The sequence below is a fragment of the Lonchura striata genome, chromosome 15 (assembly GCF_046129695.1).
Source record: "Lonchura striata isolate bLonStr1 chromosome 15, bLonStr1.mat, whole genome shotgun sequence".
In the NCBI taxonomy this organism is placed as follows: Eukaryota; Metazoa; Chordata; class Aves; order Passeriformes; family Estrildidae; genus Lonchura; species Lonchura striata.
The window spans coordinates 4,477,703-4,499,715 of record NC_134617.1 but is presented as its reverse complement, the minus strand read 5'-3'; the positions used below and the strand labels follow the sequence as shown (position 1 = coordinate 4,499,715).

Sequence of the window (22,013 nt, the reverse complement as noted above, 5' to 3'; positions counted from 1 at the left end):
CAAGGAAGGTACCACTTCAGGAATCCCATTTTCTGTTCAAAATGGGAATTACTAAAATACTTGTGTGTGCGCTACTTAATACTGACAAAAAGCTTTTTTCTCAGGCTGCAATGACTGTTTATGCAGGCGTTACAAGGGCTTGGGCTGTGATGCTAGTGGAGGGACACTCAAGTGTGGAACTACTTGAGTGGAGTTTATTTCTTCTGCACATTGACTGATGACACTGAAGTGAACCTACAGCACTGATGCACATGAACTAATGACACTACAGTCTGCCAAGCCTGGCTGTTCCCAGAGAGCTGACTTGGTTTCTTTTTTAAAAATCTTCAGCAAATGAGAGTATTTTTATCACTTGACAAAAATCTTTCTCCCTGTGACCAATGTCTACACATCATGTTCTACCCTGGGACAGACAGCTGCTGTGGACACATGGACAGTCCTCTTGGCAAGAGCTGGGAAAGAGCAGGACAAACCAAACCTCTGAGCAAGATTTTGTTTTCTTTTGCTTTCATTGAAGGCCGTGCTGTGGCAAGATGGCCCTTTTATCATCGCTGTTTTTGTAGGAAAAAAAGCAGTGAGGAGAGTTATACGGACTCTCCTTCACGAAACTGGAGCTCCTCATTAGCACAGTGGTCATGGGCACTTCCAGGAGCTCCTCTCTCAGTCCATCACTCAGGGGCTCCTCTGGTGAGCCACTTCCTTCCCCCACTTCTTCGGGGCTGCTGTCGGGCTGCTTCAGCCTGGCAGCCCAGTGGCAGCGCGCAGACCAGAACTGCAGGCAGCCGTAGGCCAGGAGGGCGAGGAAGCAGAGGAGCAGGAGGCTGCTCACCATCCACATGGACGTGGTGGGCTCGTGCTTGGAGCCGCCGAAAACCAGGGGGATTTTGTCCAGCGTGTGGAAGGTGGTGCAGTGGTTGCTGGAGGGGTAGGAGTTCTTGCAGGTGATGCAGAGGACGTAGATGGTGGAGGGCGTGAGGCGGTGCAGCACCAGGGAGCTGAGGGGGTGCGGCACGCGCTCCTCGCGGTGGAAGTTCTGCCGCAGGTAGCCGGCAAAGACGCTGTTCCAGTTGGGGCGGTACATGACGTGGTAGTAGTTCTCTGGGCAGGGGCTGCTCATGGCCCAGGACACGGTGGCACTGGTGTAGGTGATGTTGTGCACCTCGATGTTCATCGTGCCCCTGAAACCAGATGCAGGGAGAGGCTCAGGCTGCCCATTCGTGTCACTGACATTGATGAAATCTTTCCACTGCCTTTTACTCTCCCTTAGACTGGACTCGAGACTATCCTGGCTCACTTAGGTTACATGCTAAAATTACAAAAGACAAATCCTGCTGTTGCCCAGACTACTGTATCACTCTGCTTCATAACAAAAACATCCAGTTGGAGCACAGGGTATACTTTTTGCTCCAGTTATATGTTTTTTAAAATCTCTGTGACTTCTTGTCTGTATCAGAAGCTATCTTAGATTTTTGTTTCCCATCAAAAAAAAGGATACTGCAAGTGTGATTAGCATAAAGTGATGATTAAACTAGCTTCAGCTTGCCTCGTGAAGGTGCCAATCAACAGATATTTTGATTTTACACCTAAATGGCATTTAGAAAGCTCCATAATGGTTAATTCACTGTTTTAAGTTGTCACTGCATTTTCTTTGCCTTCCTTGCTTAATAAAGTATAAACTCTTTCTGTTCCTGCAGCATCTCACACTGCAATATCAGGGTCTTAAATGTGAAATCTGTAGGTTGGGGAAATATAAAAGCAGTACCTTTAGGGAAACACAAATATATGAATAATAAGAACAAAGACAGAAAAAAGACACTGTCCGCCTAACAAATTTAAACATTTAAACTGATTAGAGCCAGAGCTAGTGAGTAGTAGATGATGATCCCTGATGGTGCAATGTCCTGTAGTTTTTTAATACTCTCTGAGCTGTGTGGCTGTTTAGTAACAGCCACAAATTACTCAAACACATCACTCCTTTAGATCCCCAAAGTGCTCTCTGAGCCTCACTGCAGGGTTCTCTGTCCTGGCCAGAGAGTGCCCAGAGCCGCACCTCCGCTCAGTTGAGCTGGTTTACACTTTCCTTTTTCCTCTCTCTCTAACAATAACTAACTTTCTTTTCCCTTTGTTCTCTCAAAAATAAGCTCATACTAATGACTGCTAACCTGTCCTTACATGAGGCTGCACGTGCCCATGCTGAGCCCTCCCAGAGCCAGCACTTACCTCCAGCCAGGTCCTCGCTGGTGACAGAGGTGACAGGTCTGGTGACAGAGTGGCCTCAGGCAGTGCCTTGCCAGCACTCACCTCCCTCCTGCCTCTGCTAAATCCCTTCCCTGAACTCCCTCGTTTATACCCAGCTCGGGCTCCGTCATCTCTCACCATGGCAACCAATAGGAAAGGATGGGCAGGCATCTTTGAGTGATTTGGGAATGTTATCCCTAAAAGCTTCTGCCTGGGAGAAGTGTGTGTCTCTAAGGCAGGAAAAAACAAGCCAGGTAGATTTTTTTGCTGGCTTATTTGGATTTGATTTTTCTCCTGTATCCACAGTCCCCCAGCAATACCATCACTGACCCCAGCAGGCTCTGGGGTTACACGCTGGCACATGGTGTGAACTCTGGGATCCTGACCTGTGGTACCTGTTAACTCAGAGACTCTGTCTTTAATTCTGTGATTTCTTGCACACTTAAACTACTGATTTTAGTGAGAGCCATAAGCAGTACATTTTGATCTCTGATAGTGCTGCAATTTCCAGTAGCCTTTGAATATTTTATAAACTGTGTGACGGGAGTAGGAATTGGGTTTTCAAAGACTTTGACCTCCTGCTGAACTGCATGGGATTAAGACCTGCTGTTCTTTGAATGCCTCTGACTTACAGCTTGGGGATGTCCCCTGTCAGTCTGGTGAGAGGGCAGGAGGGAGAGGCAAAGCCAGTGCCTGTGGTGTTCAGGGGAGCAGGTCGAGCCTGTGGCCAGGAGGGGACAGATGGGCCTGGTAGGGAGAGGCTCTGAACAAGTGACTTGCTCCTCTCTAAAGCCAAAAATGCTTGAGAGGAACTTTCCCAGAAATGTTGATGCTGAGCCTGGAGTTACTCATTCCACTTTCTAAGACACTTTCAGCTGTTGCACTGAAATTAGGTTGGCTGCAATCCCTGATTTGTCTTGGGCTGTGTGCAAGATCTTTTTTTTGTCTCTGAGTATATTGCTCTTCATTTTTCCAAGGGAATTCTGTAGCAGTCAGTACTATTTATTATCCCTCTCTGTTAAATTTTATCAGATAAAACTCTCCCTGCCCTTCCTCAGGTGAGCTCAGACAGGTCTGAGTGATGGCCAACAACAAGGTCAAGGACATGGAAATAGAACTGGGGTTTGATTTGCTCCATTTGTTGCTAAAGCTGCTCCTGAGCATTACTGGTAACCTTCTGAGCTCCTGAAGTAATGCTGGAGCCTTGCCCACATGGTCACAATTACAGATGGCTGTCCCTGAGACCTGGGTACAGGGTGGACTCTGTGGGACACTGGGAGCTGTGCCCCATGCTGCAAATCCCAGCTTCCCATCCCCAAAACCTGCCCATTGGGCACCAAACCAAGGATGGGGCAAACCTCCCCAGTGTCTCCAGCAGCTGCTGCTCACAGGAAGCATCAGGGTCAGGCTTTTGCTTTGGTCCTTTGAGGGTTCAGAAGCGGCCACTGACACGGAGGAGTGAGCTGTGCTGTGCTGTGCAGCCAGCTTGTGCCTTCAGCTGCTTTGTCTTAAAATACCCACTGGTGTCATTTTTTACATCCTACAGTCTCTACCCCAAGCTGTGTATCTCACCCTTAAATGGAGTTATATTTTTAATTGCTGGCAGAGCATTATTATTAGACACAAGCCTGCTGTTAGTGCACTGTATGGCTCTGCAGAGAGCTCCATGAACCCACCTCATCCTGCAGACAGGCAGGCATGAATCATCCTGCTCATCTGCAGCCAGTGCACATCCTAAAATGTGTCTTCTCTCAGTCAGGCTAATTGCTGAGACCCCCACTCTAGGGAGAAGCTGGTTGGGAGCTGCTCTCCAGCCCCTTTATCCCACTGAGGAGTGATAAAGGGGCTGGAGAAGGAGTGCTGCCAGGTTGAAGCTGTGCAGCAGCACCAGCTGCTGGCTGCCTTACAGCCAAATGTCAGCCCTGTTGTGGGAAAAACTTGACCAGTTGCACCACAGCTGGTACCAGTGGTGGTAGCCCATCTCAGGGGAGCAAGGCACATGCACAGACAGAAATCCCATGGCCTTGGAATAGCAAAGAGGCCTCCAGAAATGAATGTGAATTCATGAGCCCAATGAAATAAGGATTTCTTTATCCCCCCAAGCTAGGATGAGCTAGTGTGCTAAGTCTGGGGAAATAGGGTAAAAGGGAGGTCTGGAAGGAAGGGGCAAGGAGCCATCTCTGGGCCACTTGGCTCTGCCCTGCAGCACTTCCTTTCTGGGGACACCTGGGGCTGGGACAGTGCCTTGCAAAAGTTAAAGCAAGAAAAGCTGTGGGAGTGTGGCTGGGCCTGGACTTCCCTCTGGGATGGTCATGTTGGCCATTTGGTAGATGTTCCAGGTTGGGCATTACTTAGTGTTTAAGCAGAAATTATTTTCAAAAAGAAAAAAAAATGCTGTTTTTCAAATGTATCAGGATGCATAACCAGTGGCTTTGGGTCTGTCTCGACCAGATTTTTAAGGACTTGGTTATCTGAGGATGCAGACAGAAGCCTAATTGAGGTGCTCAGTTCTCTTAAGAGCTGGTATCCAAGGAGCTTTGAAAGTAGGCTTCTGTCTGCTTAAATAATTCTTAACTCTGACACATACTCACATACTTAGGGCCCTTTTTATTTTTTTAAAAAGTTTTGAAGTTTTGATGGGAGAGAAAGGTCTTGCTTTTTGTGAATGAGCCTCTAAGGCGGTCTTTCTGCACTTAATATTGTGTTTCAGGGTTATTTGCACCTACCAGTAGCAAGAGCTGAAATTACATTTCGCAGAAAATAGGGGACTTTCTAGCTGTGCCTTATTTCTGCTGGTTCAAAGAGCACTTAGGAATTATAGCAGGTAACAACCTGCTGGACCAGATCTATAGGGCTGTGGCAAAATGAGGGAGAAATAATTTATTAAAGTAACTGACAAGTCTGTGAAAGCATGGTCAGTACACTGGTGAAATTCTATAGCTGAGAGCAAAAGAAAACACTTTTCCAATTTTTAGTCAATGACTTTGTAAGCCATTAGCAGCTCAGATGAAGTGTTAAAAGTACCTTGTGGAGGGAGTCAGGAGTGGAGGATGACAGGAGCCTCCAGCTGGGGGTATTGCAGCAGTGGTGGAGCAAAGAGAACATTTTGCCCCATTCTGCTACTCCAGCCCTTTCTCCCTTTCACCCAAACCTCCTCAGTGCCTTCATCCCATCACTCCCTTGGCTCCATTACTTGCAGGAAAGGGGATCCCATATTGCAGAATATGTCTGCAATACCCCCAGGGAGGCATTTGGGATTCAGTCTGATTAGTTTCCTTATCTTTGTTTCACCTTTAGGTAAGCATGAGCCCGGGGTTAATCTGTGTTTTGCTGGAAGGGGCACTACGTGCCAGGATCTTTTCCAGGATGGCTTTTTTGCTGTTCCCTGAGGCTGAAGTGGAGATGCCATGTGGGGAGAGTGCAGCCCCTCTGCTGGGCTGAGTTGTGATGCCAACACTTCCATTGCAGAGCCCTCTCTGAGCATGTGGTGTCTCAGCTAAATCTGACTCTCAGTACTTCTCTGCAGAAGACACAAGTGAATTAATTCCCCCTACTTCTCTCTGCCTCACACCAAATGGATCCTGTAAATGTTCTAGTGATGAAATGTTGCAGCAATTTCCATGTTTCCAAGATGACACTGATAGAGTACATTCCTGGAAATCACTTTTTGTTCTCTGCTAAGAATTTTTGGGGGCAATGTCTTGGGTACCGTTCTCCCTAGATCAGTGTCAGATTCTTACCCTTGTCACAGACCCGTGGGATGTCTGCTAAGCAGAGGCTGATGCTGATGAGGCTTTGCAGGGTGCAGAAAGGATCTTTTCTGTGTCTTTTCCATCTGCCCTTAAACTCAGTTGCTTCAGTTCCTGCTTTTCTTAATATGCTTCATTTAAAGCAAGTGCTCATAGAGTAAAAAAATATCTGTCTGCTTAAATGTGTGTAAAACTTTTCATGTTAGTAGAGAACAATTTGATTTTGAAAAGGCAAAGGGCCACTGAAGTGAAATATTTGATTGAGAGCATATTGGAGAGTAAATTATCTTGGAAATGAAAGTCATGTTGCTATATAGAAGGATAATAAAACCTTGTGACATGACAGTGTTGAGGTTAGAGTGTATCTGAGCACATAAGAAGAAAAGCAATCTTTTCTCCTATAAGAAGTATTGGTGTTATTATTTCTCCTCCTCCTCCTTAAAACATGTAGTGATGGAACATAATACTGTGATAAGAGAATTACAGGTCTGGTCAGGAATTACAGGTCCTGTCTAAGTGAAACTGTGCTTCCAATTTCCAGCCTCTCAACATCGCCTACAGCCACATCTACAGCTCCTACCGCAACTTCGTGGGGCCGCCTCATTTCAAGACCATCTGTCGGCTCCTGGGCTACCAAGGCATTGCTGTGGTCATGGAGGAGCTGCTGAAGATCGTCAAGAGCCTGGTAATGCTGAGCCTGGCCCTGTGATGGAGAAACCCCAAAGCCTGGATGGGTGCAGGCAGGCAGTGTGGGCGTTGGGATCGGGGTGTTGGCATCGGGGCGCCGTCGTGTCTCCTGATCCACGCTGGAACACTTGGAGCCATGGGCTGGTTTTCACTGATGAGCAACCCCAGCTATTCCTGTGGGATGGTGGAGTGTTTCAGCAGGATCAGACAGCATTCAGCACAAAGATTTTATGCTTGACTAAATGGAATTCAGTGTATTATCTCATAATGTATCCACAGGGTGCAGGTGTGTAACTCCAAATGACAGCAAGAGCTTTAAACTAAGCCGTGTGCTCTGCTCTAATCCATGTATGTCCAAAACATCTGATCTGCAGAAACTTGTTGTACATAAATGTAAATTCTTTACTAAACTCCTGAGTACCCAGTAATCATTCCTCAGGTGGAAGGAGCATTTCTTGTGCTAGGGAGTGAATCCTTTGGCAGCTCTGATGAAATGCTTTTTGGGTTAGAAGCACAAGTCCAGCTGCATCTAAGACTGAGCCTTGTTTTGGATTTCAGCTGCAAATAATGCAAACACAGCAAGCTGTATTTTGAAGTTGAAAATCCATGCAGCTGGGATTTGTTCTTTGGGAGGAAGCTGTAAAAGCACTCTGACTCCATACACTTGGGCTGAATTTCATCTTTGAGTGAAATCCAAATTAAGCAACTTCTCAGACTCCAGCTGAAGTTTCATCCTGTGTTGTCAGATGTGGACCCATCCACAACAAGCCTCTTTCAAAAACAGTGCCAGGAGACCTGGCATTCCAGTTTAACCTCCCTTTGTCTCCAACAGCTCCAAGGCACCATCCTGCAGTATGTGAAGACTCTGATTGAAGTAATGCCCAAGATCTGCCGCTTGCCAAGACATGAATATGGCTCTCCAGGTGGGTGGTGCTGGCAGGATCCTTGAGCAGGAGCTCAGCCACGTGTTGCTGCAGCATTTTCTCAGGCCCACACTCATGGTTAATCCAGGCTGGGTACCTGTCCTGCCAGTGCCACTTGCAGCCAGGTTTGCCTGGGACACTTTCAGCTGCTCTGCTGTTGACACTGGAACGTGTATAGGAAATCTTTCCAGGAAATCTCCTGCTGGAAATTTCCTTTTGAACACATAGATGGCTGATAAGGGAATGTCTTCTGGTAGCAACTCTTATGTTTTCAGGATTCTGTAAGCTTTTGTGAATTCACTGGTATTTTTTAAATGCTCCGTTTAGCTGTTGAAGAGATTTTTTGCAGCATGCCTGCAGTCAGAAACTATGACTGGTGTACATGAGCCAGCACCAAGTCATCCATCACAGTCTGGAACCTCTTTCCTCCTCTGATGAAGAAATCCAGCAAGTTTATATGACTTATTCCCTATTTCCCAAGGCTTAATGAAAGCAGGATAAGACACTACATATTAGTTCTTCCCAATGCCAGTCTCTGTGTATCCATTTAGCAGCTGCAATTTGTGATTAAGGAAATATCAGACACTATTTCCTTAATCACAGTGATCATCTCTTCATCCAAATTACCAGGAAGTGATTCTAATCTCTTTCTTACTGTCCTTCCTTCTCTGTTAAGGAATTCTGGAGTTCTTCCACCATCAGCTGAAGGACATCATTGAGTATGCAGAGCTGAAGACTGACGTGTTCCAGAGCCTCAGAGAAGTGGGCAATGCCATTCTCTTCTGCCTCCTTATCGAGCAGGCTTTGGTAAGGCAAAACCCCCACACCAACATCGTACCCGAAATTTCCAGCTCAAGAGTAGAAGTGCAAGTGGGTTCTCCAGCAGAAGAGTTTGGGAAGTGTTACTTTCCAGCTTCTCATGTTCTCAGGGTCTCTCTGGGGCTGCGTTATGGAGTCTTTGGGTTTGTCCATGGGAATGGTGTGTGTTGGTGCTTGGTCAGTCCTCTGGGATGGCTGAATCTGAATACTGGAAGATCCAGATTTCATTCTTGGACCCAAAGCTTCCCCTTGTTTGTCCTACTTAGAAATAAAACCAACTGGAGTTAATTTCTAGATTGTAAGCTCTCTGGGGCAGGGATCAATACTTTTTTATATACATATTCGTACAGTGAGAAGTAGATTTGATCCCTCTGCTCTTTTAGGGTGCCAGTGCAGTGGAAACAACCTGGTTGATTGTAATGGTGAAATGGATAAATCAATCCAACAGGAAGGAAATCTGCTGGTGATATATGTCCTAGGACATCTTCACTGAAAATTTGGCTGGAGTAACAACTTGCAGGGTATTGCCCCCTGCACAGGAGTTTTACATGTGCATAAGTCTCAGCTCATGTGATGTCCTTACTATTGTGGGGCAAAGGCTATGGCTGAGTGCCACTCATCTTTTTACCTCCTAATTTTTCACATAACAAATTTACCAAGCAATGAATTTTTCTCATAATTTAGCCCAGAGCCAACTGAGGAGTGCTCAACAACACAACTCTACATTAAATGTGCATACTGTGTCATAATGGTATGGGCAGCATTTCAGTTTTTCCAGAAATATTTCAAAATTACTTCCCTGGCATAAGTCAGAGTTTCCAAGCAAAACAAGGAGTTTGTTCAGAGCAAAGCCATAAGAAAGTTCAAAGAGTCCAAGTTTTATCTGGCCATAGAGCACAGAGAAAACTAAAAGTCCCTGCATGTCCTCAAAATGGAGACTTCTGCCCTTGCCTTTGCATTTTAACTCCAAATCTAGAGACTTTTAATTCTTGGCATAGTGTATCAAACACATTTAATGAGCAGTGTTTGCATATGATAAAGATAAGAGGTGTGTATCACCCAGCAGCTTGGCTGTTATAGAATTTTATAGAATGACCAGAGTTGCCAACTTTATTCTGGCAATTTCTGTTCTTTTTGTGGCTTTGTCAGTGCTTTCTGCTGTTCTCAGTGTTGGTTTTTCTGCTGGATGTACTGCATTTGCCTTTCCTATCACATCTTTAATGGGACACTCAAGGGACATGGTGGTTTCTTTAGAAATCCTTCATTTCAATGCAGAAATGTTCCTTCAGTCCCAGGAACTATACATCAGCAGTGCACTGGCATTTTAGAATAGCAGAAGATAAAGATGGTGGGAGTTTTGGGGATCCTTTAAGGAAGGCTGCCCGTCAAAGTCCACATCTGCCTACTTTCTATGCCAGACAGAGTCTCTCCCTCTTGGATTCTCTTGTTTTTTTCTGGCAGTAATAGGCTTGAAATACAAAGCCATTTTGCATGCAGTGGGTACTGCTTCCCACTTGCTGGAGGATGTCAGATGCACGGAGCCATCACAGAATAAGATTTTCCCTCTAATGGAGCTCTTATGCAGCAGGAGGAATTGCTTTTATACTGCAATTACCTTCAGAGCTGTCTGAGTGATCTAAGGCTGGTAGTATTTGCTGCCAAAAATGGCTCTGATGCAGATGTCCAGTCTGCTGCATTTTACCCCTTTTTATTGTTTAAGTTTGAGGAATGAGGGATTGCTTGGGATGAAATTTCTAAGCAGAGTTTGTGCTCTCAGTTAATGGGCCTTGGGGAAGAGGTCTGTTAATAACATGACTAATTTTGGGACAGATATGAGGTGAATGCAGGCTGCAAATGGCTGAAAATGTTCATTAGAGGAAAACAGCAATGGAAGAACATTCACCTAGGAATTAACAATGTTTTGCAAACAAAATGACCAAGGTGGCAGGCCCACCCCCTTAGCATCAGCACCTCTGTGCCCATGGAGGGGCCCCAGACTGTTCCTGTCCCTCCAGCACTGTGTCACAAACTGCACTCCCACAAACTTGCTCTCATCCCAGCATCCATGCGCCGGTGCAGCCTCCTGCAGCTCCATGCTCCACTGTCCTGCTGGCTGGAAGGGTGGTGTCCACCCCTGCATCCCAAACAGGCCCAGCCGAGTCATTCCATCCGGGCCCCGGGTTCCTCCTGCTGCGCTGTCATGATCTGCTTCCGAGTGTGTCTACATCTCTCCAGTGAGCTCAGAACTGAAAGCATGTCCTAGGAGTAGGCTGCTGCAGGAGCAGGCTGATGCCTTGTCGTGACACGATGCCTCTGTGTTGAACAGCTTTGGTTTCCTCGCTGCTGTTTCCCATTGCAGACTCGTGTACAATGTACTGTCGGCCATCACTCCTCAGTCACCACCTGCCTATTTCTAGGTTTCTCCTCCTTGTGCATCTGTGTTTGGGATTATTTTTTTCTCAAGTGCATTGGCATGCATCCCCTAAGGTGGCATCTCATGGTGTTATTCCTCTCTGGACTTCTGTTTTATTCTTCCTGGTGCCTGCACCACTGGGATTCTGATAGCCCTGGCTGAGTACACCACAACAACAACCAAATAATTTCAGACCAGTTACGGTCTGCCTGTTTGCAGAAGAGACACATGTCAGTATATTTTTTATGTACACTTCTTAAAATAAGTAAGCCAAAGGGTAATTTCCACCTGGGCGCTACAGGCTGCAGGAATTCATTCAGGGTAAGATGAAATAGAAACCTCCATATTCTCTATCCCCCTCTTACTTTCAGGACTAGTAAGGAGGACAGAAAATTAGTATAAAGGTCTGGCCTTATACAGGCAGGAAGTATATATTTGAGTTAGGGAAACTCCCTGACTGAAGCTGAAGTGTTACTTCCAGTTTTAGATCATTTCAGTTCAAACCACTGGAGTTACTACTGAGCTGGGTTGGATCTGAATAGGTTCTGTAGGTGTGAACTGTTTAGTGTTGCCCAGGCCCCTGAGCCATTCAGTCTCCCCCATAGGTATTTTTTAACTTACTTTATCTTTCTTTCTTCCTGCCTCAGTCCCAGGAAGAAGTTTGTGATTTGCTGCATGCTGCTCCCTTCCAAAATATTTTGCCCAGGGTCTACATCAAAGGTAAGAAGCTGAGAGGGAAGCAGTGGGCAGACTCAGAGGTCTCTGCCCAGAGGCTGTTTTCTCTCCCATCTCTGCTGAGGATTAGCTCTGACCCTGCTTCCCCCTCCAAACAGATCAGTGGATACAGCCAAACATCAGGTGCAAACAAAAGAACAAAAGCCAGGGGTGCATTTCCTGTAGCACAGTTACAACCTGAAACCTCAGTCAGTTCGGGGGTTCCCTTAAGGTTTGGAAGCCATTTCACAGCCTCTTTGGAGAATGGCAGCATGAAATGTCCATCTCAACAGGAGTGCTGGTACCAGGGACGTGCTTTGGACATGTGTGATACAGCTGCTGCTGAGACTGCACTCCTGCACTCGCCCATCCCTCCCTCCTCTGCATCACTGGCCCCTCATGGCTGTCGGTTTGGCTCCCTGGTCCCACAGGCTCCTCGGATGGTTGCTGGGGGGCAGCTCTGAGCAAACTCTGCGGAAAGTCGCGGGTCTCCACTTCCTCCTCTCATTTCACTGTTTGCTGCTCGCTTGACAGAAGGAGAACGCTTGGAGGTGCGCATGAAGCGTCTCGAAGCCAAGTATGCCCCACTTCACCTGGTTCCCCTAATAGAGAGGCTGGGCACTCCGCAGGTAAGGATTGCATTGGAAGGGATGGCTGTTGGAAACTCGTAGCAGTCCCCACATGGCCTGCATGGCCTTGGGAAAAGTGATCTTTTTTTTTTTTTTTTTTTTTTTTTAATTGATTGATTGATTTTTTTTTCCCCCAAAACATCAATTGGACGAGCAAATCTGAATCCTTGCCCGAGCAAACACTCTGAAAGGAAATTTGTAAGTAGATCCAGGCACCACACACTATTTGTGTTGCTGCCTTCAATCAGGAGAGCTGGCAGGGAGATGGAGAGCAAGTGTGATAGAAGCCAGGTCTGAATCAGAACAACTTCAAAAGCCTCTTCATCTCCACTTTAAAGATGGAGAATTGCTGGAGTGGTTTGAGGAGAATCTTTGCAGGGCTGTCCTAAAAATCAATTGCCATCACTTTTGGGGATCCCGTTTTAGGACTGCAGTGGGGTCCATTTAAGCTCATCCCTGTCAAGGACAACATCTGTGAATGGTTTCCCTCCTAGCACATGCTTAGAGCTTCAGCACATGCTTAAAATTACAGCTCCATTTAAGTGTCTTCTTGACGTGGGTCTCAGATTGGGAAAGATCTCTTGTGCAGAAACTCAGTACTGTTTAAAATATCTCCTAGACTGATCAGTGTAATGGGCAAAATTTGAGGTCCATTGATAGTAATAATCAAACTTCAAGTGCCCATTTACTTGGGATTGATGGGATAAAAATCTTTCACGTATCAAATGAATCAACACCCTTTTCCTGTAATGTACTGATGCGGGAATGGAACGAACACTCAGCTGGTGTAGGAGGTGACAGATCTATGGCAGGCAGAAAGTGGTTGATATTTGTTCCTGTATTTTTTTTTCCTCATGGATCAAGGACATTTTGAACTTTGCATCATTGAAAATCATCTGAAACAGAGAAATTTGCTGAAAAACTGAGGGCTTTATCTTACTCTGTAGACACTTCCTTTTAAAGGAGACACTCGGGAAAAAGAATTCACCTCTGTGTTTTCGTGTCTTTGTGTTGGTCTTTCTATCTCTCCTTCTTTCCATGCAAAATCATCATTGAATTCTGCTATTAGAGTCCACTCGTTGCTTATCTCTGCTCTAGTTACAATGGTGATGAAAACAAAAGATATTTCATGTCCCACTAAAAAGTTATTTTTCTGTAAACTGTTCCCATATTTATCACACAGGTACGGTTGGGTACCAGATTTTTTTGAGCTCAAATGTAAATGAACACAAGAGTTGCTTTCTATAGATGCCTCCATAGCTTCTAAGCTTGCTCCTTTTATGCAGTTTTGGACATGCATTTTGGAAATGCAGTTTTGGACACAGGCTATACAGGAGTTTTTCCTACAGAATGCATAAATGCCTTGTAACAATTGTCCAGAATCTAAGCTGAAGTTGCCTGCCCGAAGCCTCTCCCAAAAGGTGGCCCCATGCATGTTATAGTGGGGATCTATGGGTTTTTGCAGGTTTTGGGTAGGGTTCTGTCAAGTTCGCCAGTATACAGGCTGTAAAAGAGGTTCAAAAACTGGAAAATCAAAACTGGATTTGTGCAATGGCAGGAAAACTGCCAATGATTGCTGTAAATAATTACTTTGCATTGGAAATCCAGAAGCAGCTATTTGAGGGACCATTTATAAAGAAGCAGGGGGGTCAAAGTGGTTCATTAAAGGAATCCTCTCCCCTTTAATGCTGACCATAAAGGTATTTAATAAGAGGTTTTCAGAAGTTCTTGGTCAGTCTGGTTTCTTCCCTGGAAATAATCAGAGCATTTGCTTCTGAAGACAGAAGGAATAACTGAGTCAGCACAGTGGCATCCTGTAGCAATTTACCTTGAGAACATCCTTCCTCTCCTGATCTTAGAAATCAGTGGGACCCTGGACTGTGAGACAGCTCTGAACATGGGACCAGCAGCTTTCCAGCTGCTTTGCCCATGTTCAGATATCTACCCTAGGATGGTGGTCCTGTATCAAAGACTGGTCTTACGGTGATGAATCTTAGAACCAAATTCTGTCTGTGAGTGTGCATAACTGAATGGCACTACCTACACTGAAAGCCAGATGCATCCTTTTCTAATTTAAGTTTCTTCAGAAATTGTCTACTAAGATCACTGGAGAAGTTTGTTCTCAAACGTGTCCCTTTGATCACTATGTAAAATTTTAGCAAACAGTAATGCTGACACATAATTTATATTTGAAATGGCTCTGTATCTACTGTGCCCTCCTTTTGCCATGATAGACCAGTGTGTGCAGATCTGTGCCCATAAGAGCTTGGAGCAGGTGAGGAGAGGGACAGTGTACAGCCTTTAGCTAAAAAAGATGGATGAAATAAACCTGTACTTGCCAAGCAAACACATGCAGGTGTGTGCCATGGAACCAGTGATGCTGTTCTGCTTTTAACAGATCAAGGGATCCCACACCAGATATGGCCTCTGCACATGATGACAGCTTTCCCTTGATACTTGCTCTTAGTTGAATACTAATTAAGCTGAGATCCCCAGAACATCCTTGAAATTGTGGCACAAGCAGGAATTGCAAAGCTTCTGATTTCAAGAGCAACCAAACTAAAAATGCTTGAGGTTACTGCCAGCATAAATTGATAATCAGGAATGGGGATGTGCAAGCACATTCATGCATTTTTCAGAGTGGAATGAAGATGACCCAAGTAAACCAAGCATAATTCATGTTCTTAATGAGTATGTCTGGCCAGGACATGTGCCTGCCCTTTGTCCCAGCTGCTGCAAGTCCCCGTGGTGACTGATTGGGGATAACATTTTTATAGGCATTGCAGGGACAGCTGGGAATGGAGCAAATGCTTAAATACTGCTTAAAGCTCCAGGAGGTCCTCTGGAATAGGCAGGGTCTCAGTAAATGTCACACGTGTTCTGTGGCCTGTTCCAGAGTGGTGGGAGGGGTGAAAGGCTCTGCCTGTGCAGCCACTCCTCTGCCAAGGTGAGCACGGCAGAGCCAGAGCCTCCCACAGCCACAGGCACAGCTCTGACAGCACCCAGCTCCCATTTCATGAGTTATTTTTGGCAGCACTGCAGAGAGAAGTCAGTCCTGCCACTGGAACAGCAGGAAATGGGGCAGCTGGGAGGATACCAGGGCAGAGAGAGACCCTCATGCTTGCACCACTCAGTGAGCTTGGGGGAAGGCACTGCTTGCTTGTTTTAAATCCCTCTTTTTCTTTTATTTTTTTTTTTTTGTCCTCATGGGGAGCAGTAGGGCTGAAATGAAGTTAATTCTCTTTTAATTTGCCTCTAGTGTAAAAGCCAAACTAACTTCATCCAGTGGAGCTATTCCAGATTTGTATATCTAAATCTGAGCGGGGATGTCACAGAAATTATTCACGTGTAAAGCTTCCACATCTGGGGTAAAATTATTTGGCTTTCTTATAAACCACAAGTTTTTTAGTATCAAGTTTGCAGTGGCTTCTCATCTTCCTCAGAGCTTTTTAACCCTAACTACAAAGGAGATCAAGAAAGCCATAGGCTATCTGCATTTTGAAGAGATGATGGCAATGTCCTGGGAAGCAAAATGTCCCTGTTCTCTCCTGTTTCATCTTCATAATCTGCAGAAATCATGAGACGAAACCCATTAAATGAATGATGAAATGAAAATCTTGAAACGAAACGCTGAGTAGCACTATGAGGGCAGAGCAGCATGCTAGCAGAATTAAGGATCAGTATTTCTGGTCAGAGCTTTGCCTTCAGCTCTGCTGTTCTGACGTCCATAGTTACTCCAAAAGATCCAGAGGTCGGTGAAATAGAGCAGAGCACCACATTAAGCCTCCTGTTTGAGGGATGAGCATTGTCTGGTGGGAGCAGCCATCAGAGGTAAGGTTGGACCTCCCACGAGGCGACAGAGCCGGGGAGAGAGCAGGCAGCGTTAAATCCGGCGGGTGTGGGTCACGTCCTCACTCGTGTCCCTCTGGCTGTCCCTGTCCTCAGCAAATAGCCATCGCCCGGGAGGGGGACCTGCTGACCAAGGAGCGGCTGTGCTGCGGGCTCTCCATGTTCGAGGTGATCCTGACGCGCATCCGGAGCTACCTGCAGGACCCCATCTGGCGCGGGCCGCCCCCCACCAACGGGGTGATGCACGTGGACGAGTGCGTGGAGTTCCACCGGCTCTGGAGCGCCATGCAGTTCGTGTACTGCATCCCCGTGGGCACCAACGAGTTCACGGCAGAGTGAGTGTCCCCAGCCAGCTCCTGCCACGGCTGCTCGCGGGCTGACGGGCCCGGCTGGCCCCCGCCGTGCCCTCAGCTGCAGTGAGAGCCTCTGTGCAGGTAGAGGGGGAGTGTGGGTCCTTGGTGAAAGGGCTTGCTTGTGCTCAGCTTCGTACTGGAACAGCTGGAGGAAAGAGCAAGGTAAAGTGCCTGAGTGACAGGCAGGAGATGGGTGGATAGGCCAACAACCCAATACTAGGTCCTCACCCATCTTAACCCTGTGGTTCATCCTATGCACCTATCCTGGATGTAATTCTGTATTTTCTCCTTCTGGGTTAATTTTCTTTAGGTGTATACTCACTTTCTAGGAGCAGGACTGAACCCAGTTTCCCTAGGAATTCATCAAAGAAAGTTCCTGGTGCCATGGTGCTTCTCTTGCCTAACTCTATCCTGTCATCTCTCCCCACCCATCACCCTGTTCCTCCCCCCAGGCAGTGCTTTGGAGATGGTCTGAACTGGGCAGGTTGCTCGATCATTGTTCTCCTTGGACAGCAACGGCGCTTTGACCTCTTTGACTTCTGCTACCACTTGCTGAAGGTGCAGAGGCAGGATGGGAAAGATGAAATCATAAAAAACGTGGTAAGTTGAACGGTGACGTCCCAAAGGACCAAAACCAACACACTGCTTTCTATTTTCTATCTTGCTTTGTCCAAATTCATCAATTACAGCAAAGCCTGGTGTTAATCTTATTCCTACTGGCTGCCCTTGCTGTAAGGTTTCCATCTGCAGTCTCAGCAGAGAGGCCAAGGTTTTAATTGGCTCAAAAATCAAATCTTTTTTTCTCCCAAAGCTTTTCCCTTCTTCCTGGGGTTGGGAAGCTGGACCTGAGGAGCTGGTATTTCCAGCAACCATCCTGTGATCTCACTGACTTTATCAATAATCAGCTGGGAGCCTAGACTTTGGAGTGGTTAACTGAGGACCACTCAGTGATCCTGTTAATGCTCTTCCTTGAGTCATCAAACCCAGTAATGAAGCGAGTCACCGGTCCCTGCGAGGTGCTAAGTGGAGCAGGAGCATGTGTTAGAGCTGCTTTGCCTTAGCAGAGCTTTCCAGCAGCAGGGCTCAGCTGCTGCTACTTCCTGGCTGGTCAGATGACATAAAATCTTTCATGTTCTCTTTCTCTCCCTCACCATCCCTCCAGCCCTTGAAGAAGATGGCCGACAGGATCAGGAAGTATCAGATCCTGAACAACGAGATCTTTGCCATCCTGAACAAGTACATGAAGTCGGTGGAAACAGACAGTTCCACGGTGGAGCACGTGCGCTGCTTCCAGCCGCCCATCCACCAGTCACTGGCCACCACCTGCTAGTGTGGACATGGACCCTGCACGGGTTGGGAAGGGAGCAGGGACTGAACCCAGAGCAGCTAAAGGGAGGGGTAAACTTGATGGTGTGTGGCCTGACAAGGGAGTGAGGCTGGGTCTGCCTCCCCACACAAGGACACACCTTCCCCTCGCCCTGTGTGAGTGCATGTTCCTCTGTACCATCCCTGTGATCAGTTTTACTCGTAGCTTTTGGACTTGAGGGGGGTGGGGGTGGGTGGGCAAAATGTGCTTTTCTTCCATGAAGTGGTTTTCCCTGTGGTTCACCCAGTCCACACATCTCTCTGAAGCCATACCGCAGCCTCAGGTGGGAGATCTCCACGCTCCCATGGCGCCGGGAACTCACTCCCACCACAGAAGCAGCAGGACAAATCAACACCCCCATGACCTGTGCCACCAGCCAAGGAGCAGCAGGGGCTGAGGACAAGTCCCTGATCCTCTCTTCGAGGGGAAGAAGGGATGAATGCAGGATGTCACGCATGGATCGAGTGCTGGGTGCAGAGGAGCCCTGCCAGGCCAGTTGTGGATGGATGCCTGACCCAGGCAGGGGTGAGCTTTGTGCTCTCTGCTGTGTCCTTGGCCTTTCCAGCAGTTGTTTCCATGAGCTTTGGCATGTGGGCTTGAGGATAGCAATGATGCAGTCACCAGATAACTCCTGAGCACTTCAGAGAGCTGGGGAAAGAGAAGCCTGGCTTTTTCCATGCTATGGGATGTCCACTTAATTTAATGCAGAGGTTCTTCCCTGAAGACACATCTATGGACTAAACCAGATTTCCTGTGGGTTACAGAGGAGGCTGCATTCATGTGAATGTGCTCTGAAACATACTACTTTGGGTGGAAAAATCACTGGTGCTGACAGGATGCAAGTGTAGTTACCTTGAACATACAGGGTCTTTGTTCTTCAACTAAGGGTGAGAACCAGGATATGTCACCTGTTTGTGTTCTGAGGTGCTGTTTTCTCTTGGTTTAGACAAATTCCTAGTGGCACAGCAAACAAATACCTTTCTCCAGAGAATAGTGACTACCAGCAGGGCTTAGGGAACTTCCCATCACTCAGAAATTATATGATTGTTTAGAAAAGATAAAATATAGGATAAGCTTAAAAACATACCCAGATTTTCCCAGTTCAGAGATGTTCAGAGAGAACACTGGAGTCTGTTGCCTTTTCCCACTCAGCTAATCTAAGATCCCCGGATATTGAGAAGAAATTCAGGTGGAACTTCAAGGAGGATTTCATAACTCCTGGTCTAACTTGCTTCTAACCCTCAGCAGTGTCATTGGAGTGATACAAAAGCTTATGTTTGATGTGAAAGGAGATTAAACCATGTGCTCCAAGAGAAAATTATGCCAGCCTCACCACTGGCGGTGTTTCCTCAGCTCTAGCCTGGCCACAGCAAAAATTGCTGTGTCCAGATGTGATAATACATATTTGTTCCATGCATTTCATCATGCCTTGTAAACTGCATGTTGTTACAGATGTTAAAAAGGCAGAGCCTGGGCATTTATTCTCTCAGAGGGAGCATATAATTAATTAGTAGAAATTACCTGAGCTGGAGTTTTTTGTCTTCAGAAAGAACAGCCAGCACACCACTGCTGGCAAGAGGAGATCTTGGTGTGTGGCATGAGTTTGTGCTCCCAGACTCTCATCACCTACTCCCTTGATAAACACAATACCCCACATGTGACAAGTACTGGACATTTTCACACCTTGAGTTTCCTTTTATTACTGAGACAGACCTTTTCAGCTGCAGGGAGGAAATTGTGCAGCACAGTAATCTGAAAGTAAAATGAAATCTCAGGAAGTCTGGCTGAAATCTTGGAGTGTCAGGGAAGGACCCAGCCCAGCAAGGCAAGTTCTTTCCTCTGTGCAGTGAGGAAGAGCAGCAGAAGAGCATCTGGGGCTTGCTCTCTACTTACTCTTCCACTAAGGATGTCAATTCTGGCATTCCATCATGATCCAACATTTCCACACTACTGGAGTGAGGGTATCTAGAGATATATATTTTTAAAAGGAAGAGAAGAATCAAGCACTTTATTTTTTGTGGAAAACAAGATGCAAGGAAGATAGATCCGACCAAGATCCTATTTTTCCTGACCTAAATAGCAAGTGCTTGTTATTTTGGTATGAAAGTCTTGCTGAAAAGTTGGCACAAGTCCCTGTCTGGCTTTCAGAGCCACCTCTAGGCACAGCACAAATTAAGTGTCCTATTACATCTGACAAGCTGTAGAATGCTGGAATCTTCTTGGAAACCAGCATGAACGAGAAGTTGCTACAAAAGGATGAACTGTACCAAACAGCCCAGTCACAGCTACCTAGACAAAATGGGATATAGTTAGGTGAATTTAAATCCCTCTTTTCATCAGTTTAGGTCTGGAGTGAGTCATGAGATATTTCACCTACTAATCTGTAAATCTGTTTGCATTCTTTTCCTGTAGTTTTGGCATAATTCCCTACAACCCTGCAAAACACAGTTGCACTGGAAAGTTGTTGTACAGTCTGTACTTGAAAGAAAGGTAGTTGAAACTATTTGTTGCCCTCAGATTTGCCAGCAAAAATGTAAAATCCCTCCAGATTCCAAGGGATTAAATGTTTTGAGCAAAATGTCAAAGTGCATGAACAAAATGTGAAGTGTTTTGATGGTAGAGTGTATGCAGATCTTTTGCTTTTTGCTCAAGTAGTATGAGATATCAGCTCGTAATAATCACAGTCTTAATTTCTGAGATTTGATGTTACTGTCCTTTGATCATCTCAAGGATTAAGAGTCTCCTTAGCTTCAGTTTTCTCACCCTCTTTGTCTGTATATGAGAAAGGTTCAGGCTTAGATCTTTAAACAACTCAATTGAAAATGTTCTTTTTTTCCTCCCGTACTTTTTTAAATGTCATAATTGTTAATGGAAATAGGGAGCACATTTGTAAGAGTAGGGGCTAAATAATAATGGATTGCCAGGGGGTCAGGGATACTTGCAGATTTTCTGCCAAGTTTAGGAGTCTTCCTTGCAGTTGTGCTTCAGTCCTATATTTTTAAGTCTTTTATAAAAATCTGCAGACTTCTAATATTGTTTTCTTAGGGAAATGTTGATCCCTGTATGAATCCTCCCAAGTCCACTGACAACGGATTTGTTTTTTATTACCTGTATTTTCCTGCTTATGCTAAAGTAGTCTGCAAACTGCCCAGCACTCACCAGCCACCACTTGGAATGTCTACTCCAAAGACAAGTTGTTGGCTCCATACAGAAATTACAGGGAGAAGGGATGGCCTGTGCCATGAATGAAGTCAGACTGGGTTATTTTAATGTTCCCTCTGGCTTTGCCATTACAAAATGTGACTGTTGGCAGTACACATGCTTTTCTGGGATGATGCTACACTTGACTTGTAATGCTACAATAGAAAGGGGAAGCAAACTAGATGAAATTCAGCGCTTCAGTGGTTTTCCTTTTAAATTCTGACAGCACTTAGTAGCATTGAACAACATTAGTCCTTTTCCTCCTGCGTTACTCCAGTCCAGTAGGCTCATGTGTATTGGAGAACAAAAGAGAAAAGAATCAAAGGTGTAAAAAAAACCAAGAAAATATTCTCAAAAACTGTTGTCAAATGTATCATATTTGTATGAAAAGCTGCTTGAGTTATTTTGTACAATGAATTTTATTTATGGTGAGGTATATTTACGCTTGTGATCTGATACAGTGTTAAATTTTTGATCCATTTTTGCTATGCAGCTGAAGATGATATTTTTGTTTTGTATTATTATTTTTTGCTGTTGTTCTAAAATTCAGCCAACAGAAGCTTCCATCTCCATTAGAAGTGCTTCTGCAAGAGTAAAGCATCTGATACCTGGTGATATGTCCCGTAACACAGCAACCAACAATGTGTACAACAAATGTGGGATGACTTTTGTGATGAAGAGAAATAAAAATTGGGCTCATTCATGAAATGGGCAGAATTTACCTTGTGGTTTCATCATCATTGTGATAACTGTTATCTGGGGAGAGGTTTCAATTGTACCTTGCACAAAAGAAAAGCTAATTGGATCAAAATGTCAAGCTTTTGTAAAAACCAAAGGAAAAAATATGAGGCTTTGTGGCCAACACCAAAACAGACATATTTTCCTATCAAAAAGTTAATGATTTTTGAGAAGAACTTCCTTGTACAACACATTTTCCATTTTAAAACTTGTATAAGAGCGTCAGGGAAGGGAAATTCATATAATCATTTTTAACAGATTTTGACAGGCTCTACCCAAAGCTAAACTGAGGTGCTAATTTCCTCTCATTACTGCAGCCTTGTCAACTCCACAG

At 45.5% G+C, this 22,013-nt stretch overlaps 3 protein-coding genes across 3 annotated transcripts in view; 2 read left to right on the top strand and 1 right to left on the bottom strand.

Moving 5' to 3' along the window:
- Positions 1-187, top strand: part of ITK (IL2 inducible T cell kinase) — a 12,597-nt gene extending 12,410 nt beyond the window's left edge. The window contains exon 4 of the mRNA XM_077786735.1: positions 105-187. Coding sequence (XP_077642861.1) covers positions 105-187 — 83 coding nt within the window. The remainder of the gene's footprint in view (positions 1-104) is intronic.
- Positions 188-434: 247 nt separating this feature from the next.
- On the bottom strand, positions 435-2,355 carry FNDC9 (fibronectin type III domain containing 9). Its single transcript, XM_021530746.3, has 2 exons — positions 2,221-2,355; positions 435-1,178 (listed from the first exon to the last, which is right to left on the bottom strand). The coding sequence occupies exon 2, from the start codon at positions 1,169-1,171 to the stop codon at positions 509-511; it is 663 nt and encodes a 220-aa protein (XP_021386421.1). The 5' UTR covers positions 1,172-1,178; positions 2,221-2,355; the 3' UTR covers positions 435-508.
- A 3,462-nt stretch (positions 2,356-5,817) lies between these two features.
- Positions 5,818-21,662, top strand: LOC110470808 (cytoplasmic FMR1-interacting protein 2). The gene is made up of 8 exons (XM_077786660.1): positions 5,818-6,672; positions 7,507-7,597; positions 8,274-8,404; positions 11,477-11,549; positions 12,078-12,172; positions 16,118-16,356; positions 16,827-16,974; positions 17,537-21,662. The coding sequence occupies exons 1-8, from the start codon at positions 6,640-6,642 to the stop codon at positions 17,702-17,704; spliced, it is 978 nt and encodes a 325-aa protein (XP_077642786.1). The 5' UTR covers positions 5,818-6,639; the 3' UTR covers positions 17,705-21,662.
- The last annotated feature ends 351 nt before the right edge of the window (positions 21,663-22,013 follow it).